At 38.6% G+C, this 25,941-nt stretch overlaps 1 protein-coding gene across 1 annotated transcript in view; it reads right to left on the bottom strand.

Annotated features, from left to right (window-relative positions):
• Window positions 1–860: 860 nt before the first annotated feature.
• The window catches only part of LOC104606964 (protein argonaute 1B-like), a 40,286-nt gene continuing 15,205 nt past the window's right edge, over window positions 861–25,941 (bottom strand). The window contains exons 11-24 of the mRNA XM_019199384.2: window positions 7,507–7,608; window positions 7,325–7,396; window positions 5,376–5,498; window positions 5,129–5,291; window positions 3,861–3,982; window positions 3,596–3,733; window positions 2,738–2,883; window positions 2,569–2,631; window positions 2,426–2,489; window positions 2,138–2,279; window positions 1,711–1,784; window positions 1,497–1,591; window positions 1,367–1,398; window positions 861–1,224 (exon numbers count right to left, since the gene is read on the bottom strand). Of these exons, the coding sequence (XP_019054929.1) occupies window positions 1,055–1,224; window positions 1,367–1,398; window positions 1,497–1,591; window positions 1,711–1,784; window positions 2,138–2,279; window positions 2,426–2,489; window positions 2,569–2,631; window positions 2,738–2,883; window positions 3,596–3,733; window positions 3,861–3,982; window positions 5,129–5,291; window positions 5,376–5,498; window positions 7,325–7,396; window positions 7,507–7,608 (1,506 nt within the window). The 3' untranslated portion in view covers window positions 861–1,054. The remainder of the gene's footprint in view (window positions 1,225–1,366; window positions 1,399–1,496; window positions 1,592–1,710; window positions 1,785–2,137; window positions 2,280–2,425; window positions 2,490–2,568; window positions 2,632–2,737; window positions 2,884–3,595; window positions 3,734–3,860; window positions 3,983–5,128; window positions 5,292–5,375; window positions 5,499–7,324; window positions 7,397–7,506; window positions 7,609–25,941) is intronic.

The following is a 25,941-nucleotide window of genomic DNA, read 5'->3' as shown; positions in this document are numbered from 1 at the left end:
CAGATAGGTGTTATCAATTTACGCAAATTCCGTCTCTGGCATGAAATTACCCCCAAACCAAACAAGCCGGTGATCTCAGACACGTTACATGAAGTCCACAACAACCTCTCCCTATATAAAGGTGCCCCATTCCTCAAAAAAAGCAAGTGCGATTTAGCTCTCAAGCATTCTAGCTCTCTTACTTTTTAACTCTTACAATTCTTTGCTGACTTAAGCATCAAAGTGCCCACCCCAAATACTCTAACTGTTCTCTTATAGTTTGGCCTTCCAACCTCACATGCTGACGTTTGAGCTGTCATTCCAGCAAAGAATTACTGGATCGTGCTACATCAATATATATATATATATACATACACACACATTTGGGGCAATTTGATCCATTCAACTCGGACCGTCAAACCAATAACCTACAACCCGGAGACAAAAACAGTTCGACCTCGGAATACCACCCACTTTTGAATTCGATGAATCCTAATGTTTTCGAGAAAGCCTTGGGGCTAAGCTTTGTCATGACATGACCATGTATTTCCATTTGCCCTAGTTTTGACCAGTTTGTTTGGAAAAGTAAAACTACCATCATAAGAACACCTTTTCTAGATTTCTGGTTCAACGGAATACACTTTTTATAGAGCACTATGAACTGTATTCCACAAAATTTGTGGTTCATAACCACAATGTTTTACATTTCCAACGAGTAGGAATGAGAATGATACGCAAAAGCAGACCAAGCCAAACACCACCTAAAAAAGGGTAAGCTTTTTTGGCCAATGAAAGCAAGTCACCCTCCCAGCTGTAATTCTGAACAAAGCCACCACATCATGCAACGTACACATGCTACTTCTATCAGTAACAGCATCAAGTAGTTGATAATAGCAGAAAACATTAGCAATAATAGAAAGCACAAGAATGCCATTGTTAACAGTTAACTCACAGTAACAACAATACAAACCACCAAACAAAGTGTCTGATCATAAAGGATTCAATCCTTATTTAGAAAGCCCATACTAGAAAATGACAAGGGATAAATCCCTTGGTTTCTCGTGAAGTAGAACCTTCAAATATAGAACATGGTCTTCTTCAGATTCTGAGCCAAGGTTGGGAGTTGTCTAACGGGGATATCTGCAGCCTGGGTATAGTCTGCTGAGCTAGCATCCGATGATGAATCATGACCCAAGTAAAAGCGTGCACGAAAAGCAGCCAAATGAGCGTAATATGCTGGTGCCACTGTAATTGTTATACATCAAATTTGCCAATATCAGCACAAGCATATCTAGAGGAGCAAAAATATGCAAACAAAAGCAATACACAGAGGCAGGGTTAGTGATAAGTGTAGTTTTCACTACACTTATCACTACAACAGGCTTACCATATGAAACGGAACGAGTGCATCTTGAGTATCTGAACATTGAAAAAAGAGAGGAATTGGTTAAATTCAAATGCCTATCGTTCAGCCAAAAGGAACATTGAAAGAAACTTAAGCAAAGTGAAATAAATACATGTAACAAAGATTGTTGGTCAGAGTCTGGAGTTGATCTGCTTTGAATTTGTTCTCATCCCATAAAACATGATAATGAGTTGGACGGCTTGTTCCCTTTCAACCACAAACACCAATGCATCATTGAAAATTATATGTAAGAACCACCATCATCTAAGCTATATCATAAACAAGAAAAACTTCAAAAGTAAAGAAAACAAATAAAAAAGATATACCTTGATGCCTCTATGGCTTAACAAAAAGAAGTCAAACTGTGAATGATGGCAAATATCAGAATCCACCACAGTTCCTGCAAAACATTATCACAAGAACAAGGTGTCGGGTCCAACCAAGTTAGAATGCAAAAAACTTATTCAAATTAGAATTTGATAATTGCAAACGCTATGGTTAGTTGCAAAGAAAATGGAAGAAAGGGAAAAAGAAAATAAAAAAAGCAGTGACTTCCCTCAGTTTGGTTCAAAAGAGAAGCCAAATTAGAAAAGAAAACTATGATAAAATAGGAAGGTAATTCTTCTATTTGACCTCCTTCAATCTAGATAGAAAAACAGAGGAAAATAACGGGGACTGAGAAGAAACAAAATACGCCCCCCTCCCACCACCACCACCACCAGAAATGAAAAGAAAAATATATAGGCATCTTACCAGGTATAACATTCCCACTCTTCTGATCCACTGATCTAAAATCATTATGGTTGTAAGGAAACAACCTTGTGTGATGACGTTTTTGGACCACAACAAATGTTATTGGAGGTGCAGAAGACTCAGGCGCAAGAGAGATCCATGCCTGTTAAAAATTAAAAGGAAAAAAAGATAAAAAAACACGGAAAATGAAACTGTTCAAGTTAATATTAAAATGCATAGACCAGGTAGGAAACACAAAAGGGGGAAAATTGTATAATGCATATTTAAAGAGAGCAACTTTCCAATAACCTGCTTAATTGCTCTCAGTTCATGCTGCAAGACGTGATGAAATTGGCCTTCACTAACACCATCCCTGCAAAAGGCAGAAGTATTGATACAATCATTTTGGAGGACAACTATAAACAATAAATATTGTAAGTCAAAAGGGATACCTGTAGAATATAATCCTTTCAGGCTTACGCTTATTATTGGCTATATAAGACAAAAGATGTTCTCTGCAGAGAAAAAATGAGTTCATAATGAAAAATGGCAATGGTACAATGATCCTAAAAGACAACAACCACTTAAAACACTTGGAGAAGAAGAGAAGAAAGAGCTGACCGTATCATTCCACCACATATCTTCTTTCCATGTAATGGATCTTTACATTCTGTGTACAGATCCTGGATCATTTCTACACGACTAGCTTGAGCAGAAAATAAGCAAGCATATTTTGTTACCTCTGGCCAATCTTGTGAAGCAACAACCTGCATAATGTTTAGGAAACAACAAAAGTTCTCAGTATAAACAGATGTATGATCCATAAGAGAAACAATATCATAGTTGCTCTACAAAATCTTTTCCATTTTATTCCTTTCTTTTGGATGGTTAACAGTTTTTTTTTTTTTTTTAAATTGGTAGGATAAGTAACAGATTTCATTAAACATTGATGAGAACGAAAATATACAGGGGAAAAAAAAATAAAAAAGGTCTAGTTGTTCCCTCTCTACACTGATATGAAATTGGTAAAAGCAGGGGAGACCCACAAATGAAAGACCTGATGACCTCTCCCCCCACACAGAAAACAGTCTCCAGAAATCCCAGAACTCCAACAAATGCCCACCCAGAGGCTCCATAAACCTAAACTCTAACAAGACACTCCACAATGAGCTAGCAGCCCCTCAGCGAAAGCCAAAACAACCATCTAGTCCCCTGACTACAGAATCCTTTCCTAATTCTAATTAGTGATAACCACCCTGCCACGCCTCCCTCTACTGCCTTTGTCTTGAACTCTCCCTGTGGATTCAATGCAACTGGACCATTGACAAGACCTTCCTGATTTTCCACATCTAAAACCTGGCAACAGACATGCTCAGTGACCCTGCCTTTCACCTTCCATCCTAACCATAAAAACCTAAACAAGTAGAAAAAAATGACCTAGAATGACTTCCACGTGTGGAACAGAATTTTACATCTTACCGCAGCAATAGAAGGGCTTCTTAAATCCCCTGGACTGGGATGTGTTACATCAGCACCAAAAATTATTGTAGGTTTGTCACTAACCATAGGCATGCACCGATTTACTATATCCTCGAGCACTGTGTTTCTTCCACCAACCTTCCAAACCAAAAATAAATAAATAAATAACAATAATGATGATGATGACAGTAACAATGATACTGATAATATTCATACAATGAAAAAATTATAACTGATGAAAAATTTTAGCATGGCTTTAGCCCACCTTTGCATTTATCTTCAGGGCAACATTTGCCAGATATTGTTTATGTGGTTTACTTACGTTCTTAGCTAAACAACACTGTGATATCATACCAAGTTTGGTGTCACACTTTCGCTTGAATTCCCCTACAAACCAAACAGCATTCCGGTGACCATATAAAGATGGAAAGCTGAAATAACTTTCGGGTAAACAATGTTGAAATAGCTATCCTGAAACAACAAACCATTTCTTACAAAAGTTAAGGAACATGTAGACAAACTAATTCAAAATTAAATCTTGAAGTATTTCCTCCTTCTGTCATCAATTTTTGCATGTATTTACATATTATCAGAACATTACGTGGTTAACTAACAAGGTAGAATAGTAGAAGCATGATTTAAAATATCCCCGTATTTCCTAAAATTTCCACAACATTTTTCCATTCCATGGATAGAAAAAATATTACTGGAACAGACATATTCCACAAGGAAAACTACTAGTGCTATGCAGAGTACAAGAGAAGAGACAGTATTATAACATAAGTTGGTGACAATATTTTAGATATGTGTAGTATCAGTGTTATTTCCCTTCTAATTGACAGGAATACCACTTTGATCCAGCTCAATTTTTTTTTAAATGAACTTAAATCTTAGTTTTTATTGTATAATGAATTATTTGGTGGATGTATAGAACCATTTGCTATTTCTATGACTTTAAGTTTTACTTGAACTCACTCTATGATGTAGTTTTGACTCTTAAAAGTTTATAGGACAACATCATAGCATATTATGTTATCTATTAATTTTGGTTTCTCAGCTTTGTGTGAGGATTTAGAACAAGATAATAATTTAAAAAGGTCCACCCACACATCTTATATCATTACATAAAACAGCATTCTATATTTTTGCATATTTCAAAATGTTTCCACCATGTCTGTACTTTTTACAACATTCCTATATAATATTTTCAACATTTCGAAATGTTTCTTATATTTGGATAAGATGCTGGAAAAAACAAAACAAACAAATAAATAAATAATGGGAATGATTTTTTATACTTTTCTAGATCACCAAGTTTTCTATAATGGATGAAATTATCACTTAGAATAACTTTCTATGTGAAGTTTTGTTACTAAGTATACTTTTATAGTATTAGTTCATATGATAGTCAAGGACATCCCATGTGCAACACTAGACATAAATTTTCAATTATACAAAGAAATGGAAAGAAGAGTTAAAAATATAGTGTTCCTAAAACATCTCTTCATTAAATTTTGTCCAACTAATCCATACCATAAAGAGCACCATTATTGTCAGGCAAAATAGCAATCAGCAGATCAAGTTCTTTTCCACAAGGCTTGAGCACAGACATTGCATCTTGGTATAAATTTTCTAAAGCTGTGTCCACTTCTTGAGGTACCTTTCTTGGTGGAAGTATTGGTTCAATATTAAATTTCTGCACAAAATTATTTAATAAAAAGTTAAGAGTATCCCTCCAGATTAATAACCAATAAACAACAGCAGGAAAGTGCATCCATACCATGCCTGAAACATGACACATTCGTCCAAGTGCATTGCAAAATTCACAAGCAATGGGATCTGACACATTGTCTGCAAAATTTATGCATGTCCAAGTGTTCACAGTACCTCCATCAACCATTTTCTGAAATCTCAAGAGAAAATGTATAAGTTTCAAGTTAAACATAAAATTCAATAATTTCATAGTTTTACATGATAATAGGGAAAGAGAGGAGAAAAAAAAACCTGTCGAGGCATGAAGCCTTCTTCACCATATATAGTTTCACAATTTTACATAAATAAAATGACTAGAATAACCTTGGTCATGAAACCTACCAAGTACAGATATTCCAACACTCCTCAACACTCAAGATGAGCATAGATATTTATCAATGGTATGAGATCAAACCCAATATGTTTGTAGAGGCTATGGCGCTCTTACACGGTACAGATTTCTACCATGGGAAAGGGGCAAATTTACAATGGGACCATTGGAAAATCTTGCATGTGGCACTATAGACAAGATATCATTTTCAACACCATGGAGGAATTGCCTAACCAAATTAAGGAGGTTCTCAATTCGGTTAGGCATATTGAGTTATCTCTTTGTCCTTCTATCCTAAGTGAACTCTGATATGTACTGCTATTATTAAATTTACATAGCATATATATATTTTTTGGTCCTAGTTATTTTAAAACCTCTTGTTTATATGATATTTGTCCATAAAATTAATTTTGCATTTAATCCCTTGTTAGTTTCTTTTACAATGTCATCAGTCAACAACAAGCACCATGGGACCACCCACTTGAATATGTTTAATCGATTCATCTATGATTAGTGCAAATAAACAAGGACAAGACAACAAGCACCATGAAACCTCATCTTTAATCCAACTAGAAAATGAGTCCAATGAAGACAATCATAGATGGTACAATCTACCAACTTGCCTTCATCTGCTTATATAAAAGGCAATTAACCAATGTGGGTCCCAGCTATATAGGCTCCTGGGATGGGAGACTGGATAATGTCTATGTTATCAGGTATAATGTTAATCTCTTTCCTTCCATCCTGACCAATCAGTGGAAAGGGAAAACATATATGATTCCTCCTCTTTTCCCAATTGTGAGGTTTCAAAGAAGAGATCAAGTCATTGAAGGTTCTATGCATCACCAAGACTTAAAACGTAAATACTCAAGAAGATGTGAAGCAACAAATGTTCCATGGCTTGTGCCCCTGCTCAACATAAGATGAAGCCAATAAACATAACTTAACCTCAAAGCTAAGAAGTCCACTAAAAAGCACCAAAACTTAAGTACCCAGAAGTCTAGGACCAAAAATATGAAGGCCTGTTTGAGTCAGCCCTCCCTTTCACCAAAAAAATATCAGAAAGAGATGCAAATGTGAACACACCTTTCCAAAGGTTCTATTATTTCTCATTTGCACAAACCCAAAATAAGAAAGGAGTGCGTCTGCTTTTAGTGCTACTTTTTTGAAGGCTTTTTAGTGCTTCTTAACTCCACGTCAAAAAGGCATGCTGCATTTGCTTCAGTAGTATATTATAATAGTTATTTGTAACCAGACCGGACCATACAGTTGGACTGGTTGACCCAGGATCCGATCATGGCTCCAAGTCTGGTTTTGGACCCAAAACAGTGACTAGGGTTCAAACTGGACAGTTGGACCATTTGACCCAGGAACCAGTTGCCAAAACAGTCCCATTTCCGGGTTGGTTTTTAAAACCATGATCATAAATAGAGAATAGAGCATCACAGTGAGTAAATTTTATAACTACAACATAGCATCACAATTTATGCCATATCTTAGAGGTCAACTCAATCCTGAGATGCCGAGCCATGTCAAAATTCCTAATTGGAAAGCTACACCATTCCCGAATAAAAGATGCAAATTGAATTTTAAATGCATGCTTCCGGATTATAAATGCATTCTTTTGACTTGGATCCAGACCATACCTTGTTCATCATGTTCCACTGCCCCACTTGTGGCTTACAAGTCTTCTCACTCCCACTGTCATGATATTTAAGCTGTGTCATCATAATAATGAAAATGTCATTACAGATTGAAAAGCATTCAAAATGCAGGATTCAGACAAAGATGGGCAACCAATTTTAAAAGGTAATATCAATTTACATACTCTGGGTGCAGGCAACACATGTGCTTGAACTGAAGCAAGATTATCACTGATTTTCATACCAAACTCCATAGCATATATGTCTTGCCGATAAAGATGACCTGTCTGAAGATAAAATTGAGTTTATATGAATAGTCACATTCTGCCAAGGTGCATAAATTAAGAGCTCAAACCATAAAGATTTCAGATCCAGCAATGGCATATATGAGGAAATTAATTCACAAACCACTAACCACAAAAAGATAAATATTAAAAGAATATGGAGGCCTAGCTTCAAAATCAAGGAAAATATTGTATTCCAGACCTAGGACATTACTAGATTCTGAAAATATAAAGTACAGTTAGATAACATCTTGACAAGATAACTTCTAGTTTAAAAGTAAAGTGCACTTTCAGTACAGCATAAATTGACACATTAAGAAAACAAAGATTCACCATAGCATCTAAAAAATTTTGCTCATTAAAGGAAAGTTAGCTTGTCCAGAAAGATGTGAATTTGATGCAAATGCAATATAGGCTACATATTAAAGTCTGTAAGAATTCTCATGCTTCATGGATTTATTGTTATAATTGCATAGAGACCAAAGCCACAAAATTTTATTAGAAAGGAAAAAACAATGAAGACAAAACATGAACCATAACCATACATATATAACAAAATGTGAAAGGGGATAGGAGTACCTCCAATAGGTGATAAAATGAGAGTAAGTAGACTAAGATGGTTTGGTCATGTGTGTAGAAGACCATCCACAGCACCCTTAAGAATAAGCTATCTATTGCAAGTTGAAGGGGCTAGAAGGGCTAGGAGCAGAAAAAAGGACATGGGTTGAAGTAGTAAGAAATAAATGCTCATAATTTAACAACAAATATGGCACTAAATATAACAGAATGATGAAACAGGATTCATGTAGCCAATCCTATATAGTTGGAACAAGGCTTAGATGATGACGATGATGTGTACTCAGGAACATCCATAAATATGAGGTCAGACCATACTCCCCTCCCAAGACATAACATATCCAATTCAAAGTTCAAACAAAAGATCCAGTCTGGAAAAATATTACCACAGAATTTACAGTTAAGTACATATTCCCTTCAAAAGGTATTCTCTAGCTGTCCTTCCAAATTCCCTAACAAACAGAAAAGCAAAACAAGCACTAGGAAATTCTTCTCCTTCACTACCTAAAATTCTTAGCCAAGCTTCAAATAGCCCATGGCATTATTTGGTTTGAATTACACTATTCTAAACAAGGAAAGGAAAAGGATTTAATTGTTAGCTATCTCATAATTTAGGAGCATATGTATATCCATGATGTTCTATTCCCTGTTGCACATCATACCTAATTAGCATCTTGTAACCTCCTGGTCCTAATACTTATTGAAGTTACCAAGCAGCATATTCTAATATGTGGTGACATTTTGCTTTTTCAAGTTTACTTTCTTATGCATAGTGAAGAGAATAGAAGGAAGGTTATGATGATGCAGTCTACAGATTTCTTTGCACATGCTGCTATAGCAAAGAAAGCCCGTGTCTACATCTATGGGTCATGCAAGAGAGGGCAAGGAGGTTGTCTGCGATTATTACAAGAAACCTAAACAGAGAGGATTTTTGTTGGAAGCAAGGTTCAAATATCGATACAGGGTGATACGCCGGTAGGGCATATTGGCCTGTATCGGTACTGTTTTATTTTTTGTTTTTTCTATTTTTTTTTCAAATCTGGTTCAGAGGGGCCGGTCTACCCCCTGAACCACTCGCCGACCCGAATACAGGGTGATACGCCGGTAGGGCATATTGGCCTGTATTGGTACTTTTTTGTTTTTAATTTTTTTTCAAATCTGGTTCAGAGGGGCCAGTCTAAGGCTGGTCTACTCCCTGAACCACTCGGCAACCCAAAACACCCCCCGTAGAGGTGTATTGGGAAGGCTCTGTTATGATACGTATCGGCTGATATGTGACGATATTTTGAACCTTGGTTGGAAGTTGCATTCACATCTGAAGGCCGATCAATTCAAAAAAAAAAGAGGGGAATGCTAATGTTGTCACCACACCTAGTAAGGAGTCGTTACCAGAGACTCTTCCACCATCTAGAGCTGAATTTGAGAAATACAGTAAGTATCTGAGTCAGCTTGAGAGTACATCATGAACTGGGCTTTAGGCTCAGGCTTCAGACTGGGTCCATTCAAATTTTGGCAAAGGATAAGCCTGACCCTGACCTATTTACAAGTCTTTTTTTCTTTTTTTTTTATGAATGCTTATTTACAGGTCTATTGACAAGTCTCTATCTCCTATTTTGGGAAAGGTAGTAAGAATCACTAGTAGGTTGACACTTTTCTTTGTACTTCATGTTCCTAAGTGTAGTATGTTTTCTTGGTGCTGAGATGCTGTGATTCCAGAACAGAGAGAAGAGAAGGAGAAGGAAGAAGAGAGAAAAGAGAGACAAAATTGAAAGAGGCAAAAGTCCACTAGCGGCACCAGTTTATTTGGTATATATACTAGGGCGACCATACATAAAAAATAAAAGATAAAATTACAAAGGTGCCCTTGCGGCACTAAACTTAAAATAAAACTAAGTTATTTCAACACTCCCCCTCAAGTTGGGATGTAGATATCAATCATGCCCAACTTGTCACATAAATCATCGTACCGCAAGTGATGTAAGCCTTTTGTAAATATATCTGCCAGTTGCTCCTTGGAATTCACATATGGGGTGCACACTTCCCCATTAACAATTTTCTCTCTAATGAAGTGTTTGTCAACCTCTATATGCTTAGTTCTATCATGAAGAACTGGGTTGGCTGCAATATTGATGGCAGCCTTGTTATCACAGTACAAGGACATAGGGCTATCAATAGGAAAACCCAGTTCATTCAACAGATTCTTTATCCACATGCCTTCAGCCACCCCATGGGACATTGCTCTATATTCAGCTTTAGCACTAGACCTAGCCACCACATTTTGTTTTTTGCTTCTCCATGTGACTAGGTTTCCTCCCACAAAGGAACAATACCCACTAGTAGACTTTCTGTCATCAACTGATCCAGCCCAATCAGCATCTGTATATACTTCAATCTTCAAATGACCATTCTTTTGGTATAACAAACCAGCTCCAGGAAACCTCTTTAGGTATCTGAGTATTCTTTTTGCTGCCTCTAAGTGTGTGGTCTTAGGAGCATGCATGAACTGACTAAGAACACCTACTGCATAAGCAATGTCTGGCCTGGTCATGGATAAATACATGAGCCTTCCCACAAGTCTCTGGAATTGTTTTACATCTTTGACAACTTCACCACAACAGTCACCCAGTCTGTGATTTGGATCAATGGGAGAGTCAACTGGCTTAACCCCTAGTTTTCCTATATCCTGTAACAGATCTAGGATGTATTTCCTCTGAGAAATGAAAATCCCCTTTTGAGAGCGGGCCACTTCAATTCCAAGGAAATATCAAAGAGGACCTAGATCTTTCACCTCAAATTGAGTGGCTAAGAAATCTTTTAGTCTCTGAATTTCAGCCTTCCAGTCACCTGTGATCACTATGTCATCAACATACACTATTAAGGCTGCAATCTTTCCTTCCCCTCTTTTCACAAATAGGGTATGGTCAGTTTGACATTGTTTGTAGCCAATCTATTGTATAGCCAGATGAAACTTGCTCAACCAGGCTCTCAGTGATTGCTTCAAACCATACATAGACTTCTTTAGTCTACACACTTTCTGCTCTTTGCCTAGGGCACTAAAGCCAGGAGGTTGAACCATGTATACCTCTTCCTCAAGGTCTCCATTTAGAAAGGCATTTTTAATGTCTAGCTGATGAAGATCCCAATCAAGATTTGCCACAAGGGAGAAAAGGACTCCAATAGAGTTCATCTTGGCTACTGGGGCAAAGGTCTCTGCATAATCTATACCATATACCTGGGTAAACCCTTTTTCCACCAACCTAGCCTTGTACTTTTCTATCGTGCCATCATCTTTGTGTTTCATGGTGAACATCCACTTGCACCATACCGATTCCTTATCCTCAGGAAGATCCACTAATTCCACATACCATTTTTATGTAGGGCATTTATTTCCTCTTTCATTGCATCTGTCCATTCAGGTACTAAGAGAGCTTTTGCCACATTTTTTGGGATAGGGACACTATCAATGGAAGAAATGAAAGCACGAAAGGAGGGTGAGATGTTCTCATAGGTAACAAAATGGATAATAGGATACTTGGTGGTACAAGACCTAACTCCCTTCCTTTTTGCAATAGGAATGTCAAGGTCATCACTAGATGGAATTTTTATGGCAAAAGGATCAGGAACATCAATAGGGATGATAGAACCTGGTTGGATATTGTTGACAGTTGTTTGTGTACTCAGGTTTAGTACCACAAGGGTACTGTTGTAATTTCTCTCCTATTTATATTGTACGACTAGACCAGTATAAATAATAATTCTTTCACTCGCCCCCTGTATTCTGGAGGGCTTTCAGTCCACTCGACTCTCCTCTCTTCTCTCTTCTCCTCTCCTCTCTTCTCTTGCTCTTGCTCTTGCTCAACATGGTATCAGAGCAAGTCGTCTAGACCTGAAGGGTGGTGTCAAGCAAACTGTTGTTGCATCTAGTTCGATCCAGAAGTTATAGTGACCTTTCATCTCCCAGAGCTGTCTCCATCGAACTCCTAATCTGGTGTATTCAGTTCGACCCAGAAGTTACAGTCTTTTCATCTTCCAGCCCAGAAGTTGCACCTCTTGTCTACTCGACTGTAGAGAGGCTATTGTTTGAGGTTCGTAGAGGGAGTTCTGGTTTACAGGGAGACTATCATCTGAAACTAAAAGAGGTACTGGTCATCTTTTGTTCGGCTGCCTATTGTTTGAGGTTCGTAGAGGGAGTTCTGGTTTACAAGGAGACTATCATCTGAAACTAAAAGAGGTACTGGTCATCTTCTGTTCGGCTGCCCTACTGATTGTCTATTCAGCCGATTGATGAACTGTTGAGTGACTGTATTCCTTAATAAAGTAACTGTATTCAACTCTTTTTTTCTTGGTATTGTGGACTGTTGATTGTCTATTCAGCCGATTGATTGTCTATTCAATATTAATCTTATTGATTGACTGTTCGGCTACCCTGTTGATCTCCTCGACTGGTTGGCTATCAGGCCTACTGATAGCTACTGCACCTTTATAGGAGGGAACCTTGTTACATGGAGGAGTAAAAAGCAAAATGTGGTGGCTAGATCCAGTGCTGAAGCTGAATATCGTGCTATGGCCCGGGGTTGCTGAAGGCATGTGGATAAAGAATTTGTTGGGGGAGTTGGGTTTCCCAGTGGCCAAACCTATAACTCTATTCTGTGATAACAAAGCAGCTATAAGCATTGCTGCCAATCCGGTGCTACATGATAGAACAAAGCACATCGAAGTTGACAAGCATTTTATCAGAGAGAAAGTTATCATAGGCGAAGTGTGTACCCTATGTCACTTCTGAGAACCAGCTTGCAGACATCTTTACAAAGGGTTTAAACCTTTCCAGACATCATGATCTTTGTGACAAGTTGGGCATGATTGATGTCTATGCTCCAACTTGAGGGGGAGTGTTGACAGTTGTTTGTGTACTCAGGTTTAGTACCACAAGGGTACTATTGTAATTTCTCTCATGTTTATATTGTACGACTGGGCCAGTATAAATAATAATTCTTTCACTCACCCCTTGTATTCTGGAGGGCTTTCATCCACTCGACTCTCCTCTCTTCTCTTGCCCTTGCTCAACATATATGATCTGTCCCTGGTGAATCTGATGATGTTGGCGGTAAGGTTTCAAGTTGCTCCACAACTCTCAAATTTAACTGGCTCTTGCGACGACGAAAAACACAGAATAGAGGAGGGTCAGGCAAAGGAGGAAGAACCTAAACTGATTTTTCCTCCACCTTACTCTCCCCCTGAGGAGAAACCGGGAAAAAAAGGATCACTTTCAAAGAAAGACACATCCATAGAGACATAGTACTTCTTGGAAACGGGGTCAAAGCATCGATAGCCCTTTTGGGAAGAAGGATAACCCAAGAAGACACAAGGAATGGTACGAGGATCCAGTTTTCCACGAGTAGAAGAAAGGTCCTGGACAAAACAACGGCAACCAAACACACAGATAGGAATAGAGAAGAGTGGAGCCTTGGGAAAAAGAAGCTGATGGGGGGGGTTTGTACCCTAACAAGCGAGATGGCATACGGTTGATGAGATAGGCAGCACACAACACAACATCCAACCAGAAACGTTTAGGAACATTCATGTGTATAAGTAACCCGTGAGAAACTTCAAGGAGATGACAATTCTTTCTTTCAACAACACCATTTTGTTGGGGGGTTCTAGTGCAAGAGCTACGGTGTATGGATCTGCACAAGGCAAAAAACTCCGTGAGATCACTATGGAAATATTCTTTGGCATTATCTGATTGGAAAATTTGGATTTCCGTTTGAAACTGAGTGAATATCAAGCGTTGGAAATCTTTAATGACTTTTGGTACTTCATCTCTGGACCGCATAGGGTACACCCATGTATATCGGGAGTAATCATCAACAAGTGTAATGAAATATCTATAGCCAGACTCGGTTGCTAAAGTAACAGGGCCCCAGACATCAGAATACACAATATGGAAAGGAAAATCAGATTTATTATTTCTTGAAGTAAAGTGGTTTCTACAATGTTTGCTCAACTAACAAGTTTGGCATGTGAAATCCGACACTGATGTTAGACGGTGTATGCCCTTAGCTCCAATCAGCTTGATGTACATTATGACATTTATTGTAAATGAATAAAAGTACGTATTTGATTCATGTTATATGGTGTGTTTCTGTGTAATACCCTTAAACTGGACACTTTTGAGACTCGTGTTAGTTTAAAATATTCACAGCCGTTGGATAGACCTGGGGAGGTTTATCCTGCCAAGGCTGACGCTAATGTACTGCCAAGTGGGTTGGGGTGGTTTGTCTCAACTGCCAGGGTAAGACATGAAGCACATGTAGTGTGGGATTACTTGAAACTTTGAACCAGACCAAATTCCAGTGCTGCCCTGGACCTTAGAGACAAATGGGCAAAATTGGAATGTTACACCTGACCCCTAGACTTGATTATGGTATTGCACTAGGTGTCGAATTGTGCTGTCTTTGATATGCCAATCAGTGAGATCCTTAGAGGGGGTCAAAACTTGGGTATGTTGGGGCAGTCTGAGAATTCATCTGAGTGGGTGATCATACTGACAAAATCAGCCCCTTTGTCAGACAAAGTGAATGATTGGGGAATGCACTCTCTTTGATGGAAACCTAAACTGCCGGCAGTTGATTTCAAATTTGTTGAGATTTGTTTTTTCAAAATATATTTATATAGAGATGTATATATTATGGTTTCACAAATTGTTTGCAAAAGGTTTTAATTTCCGGGATCCATGTGAGTAGAGAGTGCAACACTGTACCTTGCAGCCGAGGGAGAGGTCCTCTCTTGTCGGGCAGTGTTTGATCATTAAGGGCTGAGAGGTTAAGTGCAAGACCATTTAGGGCTTTTACTTGATGGACTAATCTCACTTAAGACCATAGTCCCTGGGCCTTCATAAGGTGACTGGACTTATGGACCATTTAGTGTAAATGTTGGGCCTGCTAAGAGCCCATACTGATGGACACAAGGGTTCACTGTCTTCAGCAGTGAATTCGGCCAGGCCTTGTTAAAGAGGCTAGGATGAACCCATATGACTTTTTGTGGATATCAATGTTAAGGTTCCACGCCATACAAGGAGAGCCAAGCTAACCAGCAATTAAAGGAAGTGAGCATGAAAGGTTAATGGGCCTAAAGCCCATTTCAAACTGGGTTAATTTGATTAAGTAAATAGGGGGAAAATCTAGGTATGAATCAACAGATAAGGATAAGGGGATAACCCTTATCCACTTAAAGAGTCCAGATCCAAATAAAGATTTGGATTAGGAAACTCCTAATTGGATTAGGAGAAGCTGATCCTGATCTGCAGATAAGATAAGGGATAAGCCTTATCACTTAAAGAGACCAAATCCAAATAAAGATTTGGATCAAGAAACTCCTAATCAGATTATGAGATTAACTCTTTAAGGTTTATATAAAAGGAAGAGGGTGAACTTGAAAAAGGTTACACAGTTTCATAGTTTTCTGCATTTAGTTCTTATTAGATAGACTCTTAGACTCAATAGCCGTAAGACAAGCTTTATTCTCCAGCATGTAAAGACCATCTACCATACGACCTCTACCAATTGCCTTCCCCGAGGCCAAATCCTGTATCATACAAGAGGAAGGAAAAAAGGTTACTGAGAAGTTCAACGAATTTGTTATACTACTAACAGAACAAATTTATGGGCAGTTTAGGAACATGTAGAACATCAAAGAGGGTGAGTCCAAGAGGAAGGGAGATGGTTCCTTGACTAGCTATGGTGGAGAAAGAACCATCAGCAAGTCTCACCTTGTCCTGACCAGATAATAGATGATAAGATTGAAAATAATTGGACTTACCCGTCATATGGTTCGAAGCTCTAGAGTCTATTATCCAAGAGGAGTCTAAGGGATGAGAGGATACATGGAAAGTTGTGGCAAAATTACCATTACCTGATGTAGATGCAAAGGAAGTCGAGGGTGGAGAAGAATAATTCATTTGGCGGATTGCCTTCCCATACAACTCTAAATGGTCACTGAAAGAATTAATGATATCTTCCCTCGGATCAGTCCTGTAAGAACTCATAGTGGTGGTAGATGATTGAGGCTCTCGAGAGGCTAAATTTGTTGCATTAAACTTTCTCTGACCTTGCTGTCCTGGCTTCTTATTCTGATCAGGCTTTTTACTCATTTCCTGAGCCCACTTTGGCTTCCCATGAAGCTCCCAACATGTCTCCCGAGTATGCCTAGACTTTTGACAGTGTGTACACCATAACTTATCTTTGTCATCACCTCTCTTCTGGAGGTCACTCTTCTTGAAGGAATTTCCACCACCTGTAGCAACACTCCCTTTAGCTGCTAAAGCCACATGCTCTCCTTTAGGATTATTCATCACATTCCGCCTACTCTCTTTTGACTGCACCAGAGCATATACTTCTCATACGGATGGGAGGTCTTTACCCCCCAATATCTGAACCCTGATAGATTCATATATAGGATTCAGCCTTAAGAGAAAGGCAAACACTCGTTGCTGTGAAACCAGAGACTTGTATGCTTTGGCATCTGCATCACACTTCCAGTCTATATTCTGATAGTGATCGAGTTCCTTCCAAACAGAAGTGAGGTCTGAATAGTAGACGGAGAGACTCCTCTCCCCTTGTTTACAAGTTGAGGAGGCAACATGCAACTGATATATTTTAGCATAATACCGTTGTTCGGAGTATGTAGACTGTCTGCTCCCATATCTCATGAGCTGTTTCTGCCCACATGAAGGTCTTTCTCACTTGTTGCAGCATAGACAATAACAGCCATGACATCACCATGCTATTTTCCTAGTCCCACCTATCATGTTCCACACCACTAGACTGGGGTTTTGTAATTCTACCATTGATGTATCCTGCTTTTCCCCTTACAGTTAAGTAAAGTTTGATTCCCTTGACCATTCTAGGTAATTAAAGTCGTCAAAGGGAATCACAACCATGGGAAAACTCATGTCAAAACCTCCGCTCATCCCACTCTGACTAGAGGTAACACCAGACATACCAGAATCTTTTGAAGACATAGAAGCTAAATCTAATTAGTCACAAACCAGCTAGAGAACAAGTTTTTCAGTTCAGTTCAGACCCACAGTACAGTCAAAAACAGGTTACAGCAATCTGATCAAGTTTTCAGTTCAACTACACTTCTGGACACAAAAAAAAACTTGTTCTCACTCAAGGAAATCACAGCTGGTCCCACACCATTACTGTTCTCAGATTTCAGCCCTACTCAACCCTTTTAGACTGATCACACACCACTTCAGATATGTAAGGAGTATAAAAATAAAGACAGATCTGACCATTCCCTCCAACAACAAAACAGATTTCACACAGTAACTTAGGTTTAATATGAGTAGAAGAAGAAAATAATCTGCTGTCACAGCAGTTACAGATCTGTAGCCTTGAAGTAATAACACCTTTATGGGCAAAGTAAGGATCACTTGATCCACATACAATAAGAGAAAATACTATCACACCAGACATAGGTCATTAGACCCACATAACCCATACATCTGGGTACAAAAAGGATCAGTTCGATCCACAAACTGAGGAAGAAAAAACTAAAAAGAACTCACAGCATTCGATTTTTTTTTTCCTGATAATTTCTGGGCTCACGACCAAGAAAAAAGGAACAGTCTTGCAGTGAGCTTCCTCACACGTCCACCAGAGATCTTGTTCTTTGGTTCGACCACCAATAGACAGAAAGGAAAGAAGCGCTGCCCTGGTCCTAAGATTGGATCTGCCGCTCTGATACCATGTTTTCTTGGTGCTGAGATGGTGTGATTCCAGAACAGAGAGGAGAAAAGAAGGAGAAGGGAGAAGAGACAGAATTGAAAGAGGCAAAAGTCCACTGGCAGCGCCAGTTTATTTGGTATATATACTAGGGCGACCATACATAAAAAATAAAAGAGAAAATTACAAAGGTGCCCTTGCGGTACTAAACTTAAAATAAAACTAAGTTATTTCAACATGGTACAAACTTGTTATCTGTTAGTAGCCTTACTAAAAGCCTGAATTGCTCTATGACCATTTTCCCTCATGGTAATATTTTTCAAGATCTAGTGTCCATGAGTATAATTAGGAGTGGTCATGAGGAAAATGGAATAATATCTTTTGGACATGCCTCCTGGTAAGAGTTCTCAGTTGAATCATCTTGTCACTTGCAAACCTAAGCCCTCTAAGTCTGTTGATTGGGTGATTCTTTGGCATGCTTGTCATTTGACATGGTCATTTAACTTTCCATACTTCGAGTCAATTATTTCCGTTATATTTTCTTCTATTCAATTATCAGATTCACATTGTGAAAGTTTTCAATTAGCTATCATTTAGATAAACAATGTAGATGTTTGTTTATTTTAAGTAAGAAAAAGATCAACATTTTGATCTAAGATTATTCATTCTTATGTAAGGAGGCCTTACCATTTGCCTACTATAGATGGTAATCAATATTTCTTGTTATTTGCTGATAATTATTTCCATTGTTCATAGTTGTATTTAATGAGATCCAAAGATTAGGTTCCAAATTTAATTCATCAGTTTCATCATATTATACTTGCTCAATTTGATACTTGTATCAAAATATTCCATTCTGATAATGCTACAGAATATATTTAGGACCTCACTACTTATTCCTTGGAGTATGGGGTTATGAGTTCAACTATGATGTAGGAAAATTTTATAACCAATTAACCAGCATCATAATAGTGGTAATTATCAAGTCAGTTTTCATCGAAATTCATGGAGGGTTTTGATTGGTCAAAATCTTTGTGGTATCATGTCTCTGACATCATAGATTTTTCTTCGAGTTACTCAAGGATGACAACAAGGAGAGTTCAGAGACGGTTTTGTATACTCTAGACCCTCCCCAACTCCCCAAACCTTCCAACCCATATCCTCCCCCAAACCCACAGGTTTTTAGAATCCAAACCCTCCCTATACATGAAAATGCAAAACCCTCCCCAACCTTACACTCCCTGCATTTGAGGTTGGGGGCAGGGGTCGGATTGACAGATTGAGTCCAAAACCAGCATCTAATTTCCTGTTATTTCCTATTATATATAAGAAAGAAACAAGCAAAATAGCATGAACAAACGTAAAAATTTCCAATTATTTGATTGAAACATATAGAAAACAAATACACTATCAATTATACTTCAAATAAGATTCAAAACATCATTAAATTCAACATAACAAATAAGTTCATATCCCTTGGTATATTGCTAATTTAATTATAAGCACAAGGGTTGTTTTAGAAAATTCAATATACAGGCCGGAGAGGATTGGGTTTAGCCTACTATCATACCCTACCCATAACCGTATGGGTTATATAATTCTAAAACCCATCCCCACCCCAAAATCCATTTTTCAGACAAAAAAAAAAACCCAACCTAGCAAGTCAGGCACCCAACAAGTAGGGTGGAAATTTCCATCCCTAGTTATTCATCAGATTTCTCATGCCTATACTCCTCAACAAAATGGTATTTCTAAGAGGAAGAATAGGCATATTCTTGAGATAGTTAGGAGTATTATGTTTAGTACCTATGTGCTTGTACATTTTAGGGGGGATGCCATTGTTATTGCTATTTATTTTATTAACTATATGCCTTCTAAAATTCTTAGGCTTAAGATTCCTTTCCATTATATCATAATGGAGAAATGCTATATGTTCCTTTGAGAGTTTTTGGCTACACTTGTTATCTTCAAGTATTAGGTCCCCATAGTTCAAAGCTTGATCCCAAGTCTATTAGCTATACCATTCTAGGTTGTGCATTAACCAAAAAGGTGTATTGTTGCTTTGATTCTATCTTTGGATGAGAGTACGAGTCTATGGATGTCACCATTGACGACCTTCTGTCTTGCATTTCTTTTGCTTCTGGTGAGAGAGAGAGAAGGATAGACTTTTTTATCCTTCCCTTGCTCCTCTTCCTATTCCTATAACCAAGTTGCTACTAATATTACTTATTCATCTAGTCTTACCTCTCCTATTTTGAGTCCTGAGGAGTTATAGATGTATCAAAGGTGTAGGAGGGTTGTTGCAACTTAAGACAGGCTCTTCCACCATCAATTATTACCAAGGATGACATATTCAAATGCACACCATATTGAGTTCTTAGATTTTGATGTTCCAACTCCCAACAACCTTGAAGAAATGTAAATACCAAACTACTATAGATCATTATATTTCATAGTATATTTTCTATGAATATTTGTTCCCTTCCTATAGATCCTTTCTTGTAGCAATTTCTTCTTGCATTATTGGTCTATTCCTAGGTAAATGTCAAAAGCTTTATACAAACCTGAGTGGAAAGCAACTATGCAAGTAAAAACAGATGCTTCGTTGAGGAACCATACTTAGGAGATTGTTGATTGGTCAAGGGGAAGGAAACAATTGGTTATAGATGGGTATTTTCAGTGAAGTACAATGTTGATGGTTCTATAGATATAAGGTGGGACCAATGGCTAAGAGGTATACCAAAACATATGGAGTGGGTTATTTAGAGATTTTTGCTCTTGTAGCCAAGATGAACTCAGTTATATTTCTTTTATCTTTGGTAGCATTCTATTCTGAACATCTATATCAACTAAATATAAATAAATAAATAAATGGTGATTTGCATGAAGTGATCAATATGGAGCTTCCTCTTGGGTATCCGTGTGGATTATCTATATAACAAACCATATTTTGTTTATTAAGAGAAAGGGTACCTCTATCACTGCATTGATTGTATATGTTGATAAAATCGTTTTGACAGTGGATGGTATCATAGAGATGGGAGAATTGAAGTTCATTGGCAATGAATTTGATATTAAAGACTTAGAAGTCAAATATTTCCTAGGTATTGAGGTGGCCTTATCCAAACATGGCGTGTTATTTCCTAGAGGGAGTATGTGCTGGTCATGTTGAAAGATACATGTAAGTTTAGTGTTAAGCCTATATATGTACCTATAGATTCTAATCATAGATTTTCTACATCTAATGGTTAGTTGCTTTAAGATTGAGGCATGTTTCAAATTAATCAGCAGGTTGTTATACTTATGCATGACACAACATGATATTAGCTATGCTGTAAGTGTCATAAGTTGGTATATGCACTCACTTAGAGACACATTTGGCTGCAGTAGAGAGCATCCTTGCATACTTGAAAGAACAACTTGGCAACGTCATTTTATATTCTAATCATGGCCATATGAGGATAAAAGGATTTATATAATCAAATTAGGCGAGATTAGTGGATGACAAATGCTCCACATCTGGTTACTTTACTATAGTAGCTAGCAATCTTGTTTGATGAAGGAGCAAAAAGTAGTTAGTTGTTGCCAAGTCTAGTATTCAAGCTAGTATTGGTCGCATTGAGTTTGCCACATTGAGTTTCAGCTTTCAAAGATGTTGTAGGTTCAATCTTTACTATAAGAATTGGTCGCATCTTAGGACAGATATGTGCAGCTCTGTTGTGATAATCAGGTAGTCATAAGTATAGCTCATGTTGTAACATGTAGTGACCCTGTAAGGGCATTTTTGGTTTTTTCCATGATATTTGCTATAAGCTGTTCCCCTAGGTACAAATATTAACTTAGGGCGTCACCAGCCTTACAGATAATACAGAACATTTTCTTCTTCTTCTTCTTCCCTCTCTCTTCCTTCTCTTCTCCTTTTCTCTTTTATTTCTGTCGATCTACATGGTATCAGAGCGCTGATCTGATCTGGGCACAACCTTCTCAGATCGATCTCTTCATCTGAGTTTTTTTTTTTTAATTAGAAGAGGACGTGAAGACCTCATTGTGTTCTTCTTCTGGGCGTAACCTTCAGCCCTCGTTTCTTTCTCTCTTCTCTCTTGGTCACTGTACCAAGAAGAAGTCTGTGGTGGCAGCTGAATGCAGTAAAGTGCTTTTTTAGATCTGTGGTGGCAACTGAATGCAGTAAGGAGTCTTCCTAGGTTTGTGGTGGCAGCCGAATGCAGTAAGGAGTTTTCTCCTAATGGTTTTCTATGGACTGTAGGTCGTGGAAGCCAGGTATGGTACTGTTACATTCATATCTAAGTGTATGACCACTGTGAATGTCACAGTTTTGAGGTTGTAGGGGCTGGTTGTCTCCTTCTCCTATAAGCTGAAGTGATTCGGCTAAGGTTTATTGACATACAGTCCGGATAAAACTATATTTGGAGCCTTTTTGTCAAACTACAGAAGTACAAACCTTCTATCTCAGATTTCTTTTTGAAAAAAATTCAGCAGTAAAGTGTGAGAAAAATGGCTACTGAGGATTCAGCAACCTCTGGCATTACTTCCCATCAAGGAAACCTAAACAGGGGAATGGACAGCATGAAATTCTCTGTCTATTACCCCCTTTGATGGCCTAAATTATCTGGAATGGTCCAAAAGCATCAAGCTGTACATCACAGCTAGGGGGAAGGGTGGTTACATAAGTGGAACAATAAAAGAACCGAAGTCCCGGACTGCTGAACATGATTGATGGAATCAAGGAAACAGCATGGTTGTGTCATGGTTGTTAGGTTCCATGCTACCTCATGTAAAGAAAAATTTCATATGGGCTGACACAGCTTGTGAAATTTGGGAACAAGCCAAGGTAATCTATTCTGAACAGAGGCACTTTGCCAAAATTTATCACCTTCAAGCAGAATCATCTACTTGTAAGCAAGGGAGACCGTAGCCTGTCTACATATCATTCAGCCCTTACATCCGTTTGGAAGGAGCTGGACTATTATCAGACTATTGAGTGGAAGAATGATGAGGATTCACAGGCATACTGGCATACAAAAAACTTGTCTCTCATAAAAGAGTATTTGCATTCTTGCATGGGCTGAATCCTGCTTATGAGCCTCTTCGTGTGCAGATTTTAGGAAGCAAGGAACTTTCTTCAGTTCAGGAAGTAAATGCCCTAGTCCAATATGAAGACAGCTGGAAAAATCTAATGAATGTTTCTGAGGGGGAGCAACCTGTTGCTCTGGCCGCAAAAGGGGGTAACATCGGAATGAAAAAGGGAGAGTCAAGGAAAAGTGAGGACAAGGACAAACTGTGGTGCACACACAGCCAAAAGCCTAGACACACTCGAGAAACATGTTGGGAGTTAGTGGGGAAGCCCAAGTGGGCAACCAAGAATCAAGAAACTTCAAAGAAACCTCCTCAGAGAAATTTACTTCTGCAAATCTGGCTGCACAAGATTACCATCCAAATAATTTGGCTACTGGATTTTCCCAAGAGCATCCTAGTGTTTCTAATCCCAAGGAAGACATTCATTAACTCCTTCAAAGATCATTTGTGAAAGCTGAAGTGCTGTAGCTGGAGCAGTAGAAGAGAGGAGAAGACCAAGAGATGCTGTGAATGTCGAACTGAACTAACCTAGTCGACAGTATTATTATTTATATTAAAGTACAGTACAATGTTACATGAAATGACTGGGATGCCCCTAATTAGTGATGGGACACCCAAACAATTTAAAACACTAAACAAACTTAGGCCCATTAACACAGGCCCAGTACATAACAACTTAAACTCAAATACAGGCTAATAAGAACTCTTATCAGCCAAACCATCAATACATACAAAACCTTCAACCTAACACTCCCCCTCAAGCTAAGCATGCATGTCAATCATGTTTAGCTTGCCAAGAAGGTCCATGAACTTTGTTGTAGCCAACCCTTTAGTCAATACATCTGCAATTTGCATCTTAGATGGAGTATAAGGAATGCAGAGTTCTCCCGAGACTATTCTCTCTCTAACAAAATGTCGATCAATCTCAATATGTTTTGTCCTATCATGTTGCACAGGGTTATTTGCAATGTTGATGGCAGCCTTGTTGTCACAATATAGTCTGAGAGGACCCTCAGCTTTAATGCCAAGCTCATTAAGAAGGGTCCTGAGCCATAGCTCGATATTCTGCTTCCGCACTTGATCTAGCAACTACATTCTGCTTCTTACTGCGCCATCTGACCAGGTTCCCTCCCACAAATGTGCAATATCCTGAAGTTGATTTTCTGTCTCCAATAGAACCAGCCCAATCTGCATGAGTATAAGCTTCAATTTCAATTCTATTGTTTTTCCTGAATAGAATTCCCTTCCCTGGGCAAGTCTTCAAGTACCTGAGAATCCTTTCAACTGCTTTCATATGATGGACCTTTGGAGAGTGCATGAATTGACTGACAACATGTACAACATAAGCAATATCTGGCCGAGTAAGAGATAAGTATATCAGCTTCCCTACCAATTTTTGGTATCTCTCTCTATCACAATAGTCCTCCCCTACTGATTCTTGTAGGCCATGATTCAGTTCTATTGGAGTATCTGCTGGCCTACACCCCATCATGCCTGTTTCCTCTAGGAGGTCAAGAACATACTTTCGCTGACATATGTAGATTCCTTCTCTTGACCTAGCAACTTCAATCCCAAGAAAATATCTCAAATGGCCCAAGTCTTTGATCTCAAATTCTGAAGCTAAAAACTCCTTCAGTCTTTTTATCTCTTCCAAGTCATTCCCGGTAATCACCATATCATCCACATAAACAATCAGTGCCGTAAGTTTGCTATCCTGTCTCCTTATGAACAAGGTATGATCTGCACCGCTCTGAGTGTACCCCACTTTCTTCATGGCCCCACAAAGCCTCTCAAACCATGCATGAGGAGACTGCTTCGAACCATATAATGCTTTCCTCAGTTTACACACCTTTCTACCAAAGTCATAGCCTGGTGGAGGTTCCATAAATACCTCTTCATGAAGATCACCATTTAGGAAGGCATTCTTCATATCCAGCTGATGAAGTTCCCATGAAAAATTTGTTGCTAGTGACAATAGAACCCGAATTGTATTAAGCTTTGCTACTGGGGCAAAGGTTTATTTGTAGTCAATTCCTTCTTTTTGAGTAAACCCCTTTGCCACAAGTCTGGCCTTGTACCTTTCAATGGACCCGTCCTCCCTGTGCTTTACAGTAAACACCCACTTGCACCCAACAGTGACCTTCCCCTCTGGCAGATCCACTAATTCCCAAGTTCTTGCTTTCGTTAGGGCTTTCATCTCTTCATTCATAGCTTCTTTCCACCTTGGATCAGACACTACCTCTGAGTACCTAGAAGGAACACGTACAGAGGAAAGAGCAGACACAAAGGAGTGATAGGCAGGAGATAAATGTGAGTAAAAAACAAAATCAACAATGGGGTGCAGGGTGGTACAAGAATGGATAGGCTTACGGAGAGCAATAGGAAGATCCAAATCAGAAGTATGCAAGTCAAAATTACCTTGGATTGCAGAGACAAATTGATCTGAGTCCAACTGGTTACTGTCATGAGGTTGAGGGCCCTCTTTCCTTCTATTGTATGTGAGTATCTCTTTCTGTTGCCTACTGGAGCCGTCAGGGACATCTGCAGCATTAGGAGAAGTAACCAACACAGTGAGAGCCTCACTAGGTTGACCTGGAATGGCCACAACTAGGAGTAGCAGAAGAGGATGGAAGGCCTGAGGCAGATAGAGGAACAAAAAAGGAGGGAAAATGAGAATCCTCTTCCATCCCACTAGTCTCCCCCTGAAGAGGATTCTGAGAAGACTGCAAATAGGATTGAGACTCAAAAAAGACCACATCTCTGGTGACATACTTTCTCTTGGAGATAGGATCATAACACTTGTACCCCTTCTATGTAGGAGAGTACCCCAAAAATATTCCCTTTGTAGCCTTATGATCCAGTTTGGTCTTCTTTGGATCCTTCACATGTACGAAACATATGCAGCCAAAGACCCGTGGAGGGAGAGGAAAGTCTGGAA

This window comes from Nelumbo nucifera, chromosome 4, assembly GCF_055504915.1.
Source record: "Nelumbo nucifera cultivar China Antique chromosome 4, China Antique-T2T, whole genome shotgun sequence".
Classification (NCBI taxonomy): Eukaryota; Viridiplantae; Streptophyta; class Magnoliopsida; order Proteales; family Nelumbonaceae; genus Nelumbo; species Nelumbo nucifera.
This window is presented reverse-complemented; position numbering and strand designations above follow the sequence as displayed.